An 11194-nucleotide genomic window follows, 5' to 3' on the forward strand; every position below is an offset into this window, starting at 1 on the left:
CTGATGAGTGACAAGTAGATTACAACTTTCTTAATGGATCTTTCCCTGGTTTATTTGCATAAAGAAATTACTTCTGATATACCATGTGATCAGTAAGATTTAATTCAATCAGTCAACATTCCATATTCCATGGGTCACTGCTCCCTAGTCTCTCCTTCTTTGATGGTTGCACTAGTGCAATTGAACCGTTGTGCCAAGGGTCACCAATTTAATTAATTCTACATTAAGGTTGTGTATGGTATGCATTCTTGCAGATACATTAAGGCTGCGTTTGGTATGCGTTCTAGGTCAATAACACATTCCAAGAAATCATACAAAACACAGCCTTAATTTAGTCCACTATATGATTTCAAATGCTTTCAAAGTATAATTGTATAGCTCATTTCCTTTAACCATGATTTAGAATTGAGATAGTTAAGGGGTGGGATGCCTAAGACCCACACAATGTTGAGATTGAGAAAATGAGATAAGAATTATACCTTAAATAAAATGTTCAAGATATTGGATGGAAGACTAAGTCTGTGTTTGGTATGGTTTTTTAGAATATGTTATTGACCTAGAATGCATTTCAAGAATGCATACCCAAATGCTATACCAAAGAGATCGTCAGATCAGAGTTTCTTGTACTGCGCTTGGTATGCATTCTAGGTCAATAATGCATTCCAAGAAATCATACCAAATGTAGCCTTAATTTTAAAAAGTCCACTATAGGATTCCAAACGCTTGAAGTATGTTGATATAGTTCATTCTCTTTAACCACGATTTAAAGTTGTTATCTTCAGGAGTGGGGATGCCTATGACCTACAAAATTTTGAGGTTGAAAAGATGAGATGACAAATATACATTAAATGGATCCATATGTTTAAGATCATGGTTGAATATTCACCAAAAAAAAAAAAAAAAAAAGATCATGGTTGAAAGACTAATAGGTTGTGTTTGGTATGCATTCTAGGTCGATTTCACATTCTTAGACAATAAAAACAACTATTTAATCATCCGAGAATGCGAAATCGATCAATAATGCATTTTAAGAATGCATACCAAACACTGCCTGACTCAATTTGGCATGATTTCTTAGAATGCATATCCAACATAACCTTATATTTTATTTTGTCAAACTGTAACCACCATTAAGATTCTTTCCCCCACCCACTCCCCTAAAATAATGAACTTTAAGTACAATCAATAATCTTAGATCCCAAAAGAAATCCATATAAAATTTTTTTTTGGGGGTGAGGGTAGTCATTTTCAATCAATTACTTGCATGCGTCATTAATTTGATTATAGGTGCAAAAGCATCAACACAGATCTTCTATGGCGTATTGCCCTATCTTTCCTGTGCTATGCAGACACAAGGCGGTGCGCATTGACCGCCTTACCTCTGCTTGGACAATGTACTCGGACAGGGGTCAGGCAGTCAATGTGCGCCATCTTGTGTCTACGCAGCACAGCAGGACGGGCAACCCACGCTGTAGAAGATCTGAATTGGTGAAAGCATGCTGATGAGTAAGAAGTAGATTACTTCTTTCTTAATGGATCTTGCTGTGATTTATTTGCATAAAAAAATTACTTCTTATTGGTGTGAAAGCATGCTGATGAGTAAGAAGTAGATTACTTCTTTCTTAATGGATCTTTCCCTGGTTTATTTGCATAAAAAAATCAGTAAGGTTTAATTCAATCGGTCAACATTCTGTATTCCATGGGTCACTGCTCCCTACTCTCTCCTCCTTTGTTTCAACGAGGGAATTGAATACTAACATGAAGAAGTCTATTACCCAAAAAATTACTATAATTTTCTATGTAGATTTTAACTAAAAATTTTCTTTTTTAAATAGTTTTTGTTTGGAATCAAATGGAGCCTTAAGCAAAACAAGAGACAAACTCATAATAATATTTGTGACTTGTTCGATGATAAGAAGAGCAGGACCATGACCCTAAGAGCATATTTATTTGAATGGTCCTAAAGAAATTTTTTTTTTGTAACAATGGTCCTAAAGAATTTAAATACTTTTAAAAGGCTTAAAAAACACGAAAAGGCTATTTTGTAATTTGAATTAGTGATCATTATATTGTAATGGAGCAACCTTATTGTTGAGTCGAGCTTTGTCCATAAAAAGCTTACAAAAATAGTATATCCTACTAATTGGTCATGCTTTAATTTATAATTAATTTATAGGGCATGCATTGACTATTATGACTTTTTTGGGGGGGGGGGGGAGCGGGGGTAGGGGTAAAGTGACTATTACGACATACACATGTGTGATTCAATTATTTAATTGTAGGTCTATGACTTTATCGGACCAATCTTCAAGGTGCATGGGACCTATTTTATGTATGTGTCGATTTGATTATACGCCGCAGTCTCTCCAAGTGCTCAATGAACAACATTCCTCATCATGTATTGTTATTAATATTTATATTTGAAAAATTACTTGAAAGTACATCCTTAATGAGAGACAAATCAACGGATTATCTCTTATATTGGCATTATACACGCTTAAAGGATTGTATATAAGGATGAGAGCTTGCGATGGGGCATGTGTACTGCGGTTGTGTGTCCACCTTTACCCAATAGAAATATAGATAATTTAGGTTTGTATGAGATAAAACTAAACCAGTTTTTTTATAATTTATGCATAGAGAATATAAAATACAAAATGGTATAAAATGAAATAGGAGTATAATTATCAAAATGTTATCAAATGAAAGTGAATATAAAATACAAAATGGTATCTTTTATAATTTTACCTACTTTCTCTACTCATTTTATGCTGAACTTGTAGCAATGAGATGTTTGCTTGTTTCTCTATCATATGGATTAACTCATGTCCTACCAAGTGACAAATAGTGAAGCATTATAATTCACTAAGCATAGTTGTTATAAAAAAAATACTTCACTAAGCATAGTGATAGCGAAAAAAACCAATAAAAATTTCTTACTAATATTACTTTTCCTTTCCAATAAGATTTACTCTTTTTTTCCCAAGAAAATAAACATGTGAAAAGAAAATTACGTAAAATCTTATTATGAGCATAGGGTTTTTGCATTGATGGACTAGAAATAAATTCCAAGTCTACTCTAACATGCGATAGGTTGGATGGGGTTGGATTTTGGACGTAGCCTAAGGCCCCTACACATATGTCAAGTTTCATCCCCAATGGTATTTACCAAGTGATAAAACAAAATATTGAAAACTAGAAGGCATCATCAAATGATGAGAATGGTCACATTCCCTTTCCCGTGTTGCAAATGGTGGGCTAAATTAGGAATCCTTCCTATACCTATTAGTTTTTTGTTTTTTTTTTGTCTATCCTAATCAAGGGCCCATAGGCCAACTACAACTACCAAGCCAGGAGGAGTGTCTTATTATGGCACAAATATGAAATGGAGAGCTTCAATCAAAGACCATGGACAAACCAACAGCTACTTGGTTTTTTTCTATTTTCATTATAACATGTTATTTCATTTGGACTGTAAGAAACAAAGTAATTCATAAACTTGCAACAGCAGACCCTACCCCTGTCCTCTCAAATGTTTTTAGATGGATTAAATACCTCAATTTAGCACCACCACTATTACACAACCAAATGATAGATCCTTTTATTAGTATGCACACTAATCTGGATGTTTCCTCAAGCACTAACCAAGAAATAAACTTTCCTGTTTTATGTTGCGCAGGTCTTTCTGAACCATCTGTAGACCTAATAGAATGAGCTTACTGCTTTTTGCTTGATGGTCAGATTATTTTAACGTCTGCAGGATTTGCTGTTTCAACCGAGGAACTGAAGGCTGAGCTACTTGGAATCTTACAGAGGTGGAAACACGCTGTGACTGATAGAATTCCACTAAAAGAAATATGGATCACTAACAAGAATCTGCATAACCTTTTTGTAGCCAAGCAGAATAAAAGTATTCCTTGACACATCATCCCTAACTTTTTTGAACTAGCTGAACTAACCTCAAACTTCTCAACTGTATAGTTTAAATATAAAAATAATATGTGGTCCCGTACACTTCACTCTCTAGCTACTTTCTCTATTACTAATAGAACTGTTATCTCCCCCTTTCTCTATGATGTAAACACGTTCTACTCTCTCTAATGTTAATAAATTACTTTTTCTCATAAAAAAAAAACATATGAAGAGGAGAGTCAATCCCATGACCTTCTTGAGGCATGCACTCACCTGGCAAGCCACCAACCAATTGACCAAGCAGTCGTTCGCTTGCCCATTAAATGGAACGGGCTCAGTCAAACATTTGCTACATAGTTTTTACCTGAAATTTTCTTTTTATATAGTTTTTTTTTTTTTTGAAATAAAATGAAACCTAAAGCAAAACAAAAGACAAACTCAATAATATTTGTGACCTATCTTATGGTAAGAAGAGTGGGACCATCTCTAAGACCACATTCTTTTGCACCTCATTTTGAATGATGCTAAAGAATTTCATTGTTTAGATAGTCAATAAGGACTTTTGTTTCAATTAAGATGGGGGAGTAGGTTTATGAATTTATGCTTTGGAGTTCCAATCAGACAGCTAAGATCTCCATAGCAACGTGCACATATGAAACCAATTTTTTGTAAATGTGTTGGCCATTTTAACATTTTGGCACATTATTGAAAATGTTTTCCTCCATGCCACTGCGATAGTGACCTTACGCTATGGGTTAGAAGATTTTTGATACTAACATTCACCTAATACTTATTAGTATTAGAATTAACTGGTGCTGTAACGAACTGTTTTATAGAAAGCTTAGATGTATGATTCTCTCAACCCGAAAAAGCCATTGTAATCTTTCAGTCCGTAACGCTATTGTAAATTTCAATCTTTAAGTAATATATTTTTTTTTTCATAATTTAAAAAAATAAAAAATAGAACCTTCTCAAAGTCAATTTTAAATGAATAATTATGATAATTGTTTTATACCAAATATAAATGAAATCATTATTGTTATTTACTTGATATTTTTTTAGGGTAAATTACATGTCACCCTTTGATTTTCAAACGAAACTCAGATCACCCCCTGATTTTTGAAAAAATTCAAATCATCTCCTCTACAATAACGGTGTTAGTTTGTTGTTAGTTATTGGTGTGAAAGAACTATTTTACCCTTGTACTAAAACATTAGAATTAAATTTACAATACTACCCTTCCTTCATCTTCAACACTGGTCAAGGATAGTTTAGGGATTTAAATTTATTAACTGGCTGACATCATCACTTAACAACATAAAACTAATGGTAGGGACTAATTTGTCATATTGGGGTCTAAACCAGGGGGTGATTTGAGTTTTTTCAAAAATCAGGGAGTGATATGAGTTTCGTTTGAAAACCAGGGAGCGACGTGTAACTTACCCTTTTTTTAATATGAAAAAATAAATCCATTTATGAACACAGCATGCATTGAGAGACCATGTCATATCAAAAGTAAATCCATTTTATTCTACACAACAATCAAATAAAGCTAAGCAAGACACCCCCTTCTCCTCTCACCTTTTCCCCTTTCCCTTAATATTCATTGAAAGATTTAGGGCAATTAGTATCCCACCTTTCAAAAGTGAACCATCTCAAATCTGTTTGTTGTTGAAGTATGGTATTATGGTCACTTAAGGTTGAGTAATGGAAAAAGGGCAAAAGTAGGGTTGGAAATTTCATCCTTCTTATGGCAGACAAGATATGAAGAGATTGATAACTTCACATTTTTTTTTTTTTTCTTCTTTCGGTATAAATTTTTAGTTCAACCCTGGTGTCGTCTTTTAATTTTTTTGGGTAAGGTTCAAAATACACGTTTTTAAAATGCGTGTCTTAACAGGAAAAACATTTTTTTTTCTTTTTAAGTTTATACAAAATATTCATGATTTGATGATGGAAAATGGTAAAGAGACCGCATAATCCCTTCATTGCTTTAGCACTTGTCTATGCATTGAACCAAAGAGTTCTATGACAATAAAAATAGGGTGATTATAATGGCAAATTCATATATATATATATATATATATATATATATATATATATATATTTTGGTAAAAATTATAAAAGGCAAATTCACTAGAACTATTCTTTGATCGATATAGAAATCATTTGTGATGACAACCATATAAACAACGATGACATGTGTAACAAAACATGAAGCCATTTCATCCTAACTCAGGACCGAACAAACCTGTGTGTAAGTAAATTTATTGTTTTTTGTAGGGGTGCAAGTTTGGCACTGTTGGCCCGAACTTTCTCTGGCCTGCCCTGAGCCGGAACAGGGTTTGAATTGAGATATTTGACCCTGAGGACGGGTCAGGGCTGAAAATTTCTGACCCTGAGTCAGGGTCGGGCCAGGGTTGAGGCCTCGGGCTAAGCCTAGCCCGGCCCGGCCTAATCTTGTTTTAAGTTATGCTATAATATATATATTCAAATCATTAATGATTTTTTTTCACATATAATTCAAATGATTAGAAAAATCTTGGATTTGCCATCTTACGACAAAGGGTAAAATCCGCATATCCTTCCTAAATTTCATATGGGTCAGTCGCGTATTCCATTTGAAATCTAAATCACCTATTCGTATGTGTTTACTTTATAGTTAGATGATGACATCTGTCCTTTTGTTTCTATAAATGTTCCTACATGCACTCTTAAAGGTACTGTGAAGAAATATTTATGACAATCGAAAGACACTCCCTTCCTATTGGTCCTCTTCGTGGGCTTTTGTGTTGATCCATATAGTGGGATTGTCGTCCTAAATGACCTCCGCGCCCTTGAACTTGCACCAAAAAAGGAAAACAAAAAACCTTACGCGTAGCATACACGTATAAGTGATCAACCCTCTTTTGGTACCTAAATCCGCCTAGTGCTGAGGTTGTCATGTCTCAAAATAGTTTATGGTACCAAACAAGACCTTAATACAATTTTGAACCGGTATTGGACCGGGTCGAAGTTGGTCGGCTCGCTAAAGAAAATGTGCAGTTACTGCCGGTTCGGGTCAATGGAAAGTTCTTATAAAATTACATGGCAAAAATCTGTTCTATGTTAGTTATAGTAACAGCCTAAAACTCTTTGTAAAATTTTCTAAAGAGCCTTAGAGTGACGTGGACGGTGGACCCCGCAAATTTCTGAACTGTACCCCTACAGGAGATGGAAACCGGTGTTACCTGTTATTCCCGGTAACCACCTTTTATAAATATACCCTCTCTCCCTTCCGTGTTATCAGCAACAACTCGGTTGTAAAAGAGACCTCTCTAGTATCATTCTCCGACTCAGAATTCGTCTCTTCTTCCTCCCCTGTTTTAGGGTTTTGTTTTTGAGAGCTTTACATCTCTCTCTCTCTCTCTCTCTCTCTTTCGTTCTCTGCAATTCGAAGGTTTCGTTTGGGATCTTTGTCTGCTTCACTTTTCTGTTTGTTTTTGTATGGCAGTAAGCTCTTTGGCTCATGAGGTATCCGACCTCTGTCTTGGGAAGCCGGCGTTGAGGTCACTTTCGATCTCTGCTACCGTCGGCGAAGCTTTATCGGCGCTGAAGAGATCTGATGATAGCTATCTGAGCGTTTGGAGCTGTGATCACACGTCTAAGGAGAAAACAGATTTCGATGACTGTCGGTGCGTAGGCAAGATTTGCATGGTGGATGTTATTTGCTATCTCTGCGAGGCAAAGAACCTCTCATGTCCATCGTCTGCGCTTAAATCCTCTGTTTCTGTGCTTCTTCCGAAGACTCCTGGTCTCGTGAGGCATGTGGAGCCGCACTCAAGGTTCGAATATTGAGATCTGTTTTCTTTTCTCTTTGCTGTCGCTATTTGGAATTCTTTTTCATAAGTGTTCTGGCATTGTCGACAATTTGCGTGATTTCTTGATTTCGATTTTTATTATTTTTGGTGGAACCTGTCAAAAGTAGGGTTTGATACATTCGGATCTTCTTTGTTCTGTTTTTGAAATTCTAGATTATTCCATGTTTTGATCGGAGTTCTTTAATTTTGATTTCTCCGTCTCTTACGTTTGACCGTGGATGGATTTAGGTTTCTTTTTTATTCCAACTGTAAACTTTAATTCGTCGTTAATTATTATTTCCATTAACTAAAAATTATTTTCGTCGGTTTCTTTTGTATTTGTCAGCTTACTAGACGCGATCGATCTCATCCTTGAAGGGGCTCAGAACATCGTCGTTCCAATACAGAGCAGTTCAAGAAAAAAGCATCTCCACAAAAGCTCTTTCGGTCCTACACTCCACAACGGCCGTGAATTCTGCTGGATCACACAGGAAGACGTAGTCCGATTCCTCCTGGGTTCCATTGGCCTCTTCTCCCCAATCCCTGCTTTGTCCATCGAATCCCTCGGCATTGTCGGCACTGAAATCCTCTCTGTCAACTACCATGTACCGGCGATCTCCGCCGTCGAATCCATCGCTCGCTCCCTTACTCGTCTAATCTCTGTCGCAGTTGTCGACGACTCAGGGAAACTAATCGGGGAGATCTCTCCCTTCACTCTTGCAAGCTGCGACGAGACTGTTGCAGCGGCGATTGCAACACTCTCCGCCGGCGATCTTATGGCTTACATCGACTGCGGGGGTCCGCCGGAAGATTTGGTCAGAGTGGTGAAGGCAAGGCTAAAAGAGAGGAATCTAGAAGGGATGTTGGAGTTAATGGAGGAATTCAGTTCTTGTTCCTCATCTTCGGATGAAGAGTACTTTTCGTCGCCTACGGAACCGTTACGGGGTCGGGTCAGTAGGTCCCGATCAGGTAGTTACTCGGCGAGGATTATGAGGAGATCGGAAGCGATCGTGTGTCAGCCAAGGAGTTCATTAGTGGCCGTGATGATACAGGCGCTGGCGCACCGCGTTAGTTACGTGTGGGTTATCGAAGACGACTATAGCTTGGCTGGAATTGTTACTTTCCCAGATATTTTGAAGGTTTTCCGGGAACATTTGAAGTGGTCCTAGTGATGAACAAAATCTGAGAATTTAAAATTACGATTTCCAAAAAAAAAGCCATGAAAGAGCCAAAAAAAAAATTTAAGGTCCTGTGAATCTTTTTGTTGGAGACTTTTCAAATTAAGTCGGCTTGTGATATGAATCTTGGTTTGTTACCAGCTTCCGTTACTTTTATTGTTGGATTAGTACTTATTAATGCTTTAAACTCCGAAGAACAGAAAAAAAAAAAGCAGATTCACGCTGAGTTTTTTATTTTTATTCTTGAAATAATGAGAATAGAAAAGGGAAAAAAATAAAAGTAAGAATATTCTTCTTTCAAGTTTGAAATTTTTGTTTTATTTTTTGGGTGGGAGAGAGATTTTGAAGGGTGGAGGTGGAGGTGGGGAGGTTTCGCAGAGGACGAAGGAAGAAGGCAGCTATCAAATCCCACTACTATATCGTTTTGCTAAGCTCTTGATGAACGAACCTCTTCTTTTGTTCAGGACCTCTCATTATCTGGAGAATTGAGCTTGCATCCACCAGGAACTGTAGTAGGCCAGTTCTTCGGAGACGAGATAATAACTCCATCGGCCCATCCTGAGCCCTATTTGGCAAAAGGGTAAGTACTGGAGTAACCATGAACATGGAGGCCCCCTCCTTCCTGCACCTCTCCTTTCATGGCCGAGCTCTTGATCAAGCACACCACTTCCCCATTCAACATAATCCCAGTACTCTGTTCTTGGCCAAGCTTCTGTTCAGGTACACTACTTCGCAGTAACTCTCCTCCGTTCAACATGATCTCGGACTTTTTTGCTCTTGAGTTTACATGTGACGCCATTATAAACCTTCGAATTCAATTCATTCGAGTGGAGTAACATGGGGATGCACACGCCTGAGCAATTTGAGTAGAAAACGTTGCAGCTTTAAAGGTGATCTAGTTTTTTTTGGTTGAATGGGAGGGGAGTTTACACATTGGACTCAAGTTTTCCTCTTCCTCTTCCTCTGTTGTGCTGCATATGCCAAAGGGCACTTTCTCGTATCATCAGTCCCAGAATAGAGAATAAATTTCATAAAAATTTTCGATTCCACCCTTCCCACATAACTGGAAACAAAGTGCTCGAAAGCACTAGATTTCTGAGGAAACAGTGATGGCTGATGTGCCGCCCGGTAGAGAAACTGTCGATGTCAGTAATTTATTGGATCCATTATTCCATTAGTATTTTGGAATTTGACTTTTGATATGCATTTGCAGGACTTCTTGTTTCTGAGGGCACTGTGATAGTGTGATTTCCCCTCTACAGAACCTTTGCAACAACCTCCATTAGTATCTTTGGAATTTAACTTTTGTACTCTTGAATTGATTGACATCGAGGGCTTGGACATCTTCGGTGGCCGGAATGGATTGAGTGGATCGGAGTGGAAGACGGTAAAAAAAAATCCGATTTTTAAGATAAACAGGAGTAAATTCGTCCATTACGAGCGATCTGAGAAGTTGGAGAAAGGGAAACACGTAAAAAGAGAATGATATCTACAATCAAGTTTAGAAATGAGAATGATATCTATAATCAAGGGTAGAAATGGGAAAACATGTGGTTAATTCTTTTTTTTTTGAATAAATTACTTGGACACCCCCTTTACAATGGCATTTTGCTTACGATTACCAACGTTTGAAATAATTACTTGACATCCCTGAAAACTGCTGTTAGTATTTAATTGGAAATATCCATTTTACCCTTATCACTTATTCATTAGAAAACAGTTAAATTGACAGAATTACCCCCCTTTCCTTCTTCTTCTTCATGCAACCCATCGCCCCTACCCCTACTGATTGCAAACTCTAATTGATTTCAAACCCTAATCGATTCAAAAAATTTCTTTTTTCTTAAACAAACTTTAAATCAAAATAAACCCAAAACCCTTAATCGATTTTCAGTTTAAGGTTTTGAATTTGATTTTTCCTTTTTCTCTTATACAAGATGGAGTTTTGGAGAAACCAATCTGTTCTTAGACCAAACATTTCTCTCACCGCTGTCCAAACCACCTGAATCCATGAGAAGAATGGTTCTTGAGACATAAAAGACTTCCTGTACCAATCCTCTCACCAAAACAACATGGATTCGCCCCAAATGTAAGCTTTTGAGAAATGAGGGAAAGGGTATTTCAAATTGGGATTCAGTTCTGAACCTAGACGAAAAAATAGAGGAAAAACAATCCATAGAAGCTCAAATGAGAAGACACCCCAATACTACTGGTACAACTCTGTTCTTCATTGTAGCTCTTACGATCTGGATAAAACCCAAACGA

The 11194-nt window shown here is 36.9% G+C and overlaps 1 protein-coding gene across 1 annotated transcript; it reads left to right on the forward strand.

Annotated features, from left to right (window-relative positions):
* Positions 1–7304: 7304 nt before the first annotated feature.
* Positions 7305–8966, forward strand: LOC122640448 (CBS domain-containing protein CBSX5-like). The gene is made up of 2 exons (XM_043833651.1): positions 7305–7736; positions 8098–8966. Exons 1-2 carry the CDS (start codon positions 7399–7401, stop codon positions 8918–8920), a joined length of 1161 nt encoding a protein of 386 aa, XP_043689586.1. The 5' UTR covers positions 7305–7398; the 3' UTR covers positions 8921–8966.
* The last annotated feature ends 2228 nt before the right edge of the window (positions 8967–11194 follow it).

The sequence above is a fragment of the Telopea speciosissima genome, chromosome 9, assembly GCF_018873765.1.
Source record: "Telopea speciosissima isolate NSW1024214 ecotype Mountain lineage chromosome 9, Tspe_v1, whole genome shotgun sequence".
In the NCBI taxonomy this organism is placed as follows: domain Eukaryota; kingdom Viridiplantae; phylum Streptophyta; class Magnoliopsida; order Proteales; family Proteaceae; genus Telopea; species Telopea speciosissima.

Excerpts from the sequence above, each read along its gene's own strand:
- LOC122640448 (XM_043833651.1), top strand. The coding sequence starts at position 7,399 with ATGGCAGTAAGCTCTTTGGCTCATGAGGTATCCGACCTCTGTCTTGGG. Across the intron at positions 7,737-8,097 it reads CATGTGGAGCCGCACTCAAG|CTTACTAGACGCGATCGATC; the intron begins GTTCGAATATTG and ends TGTATTTGTCAG.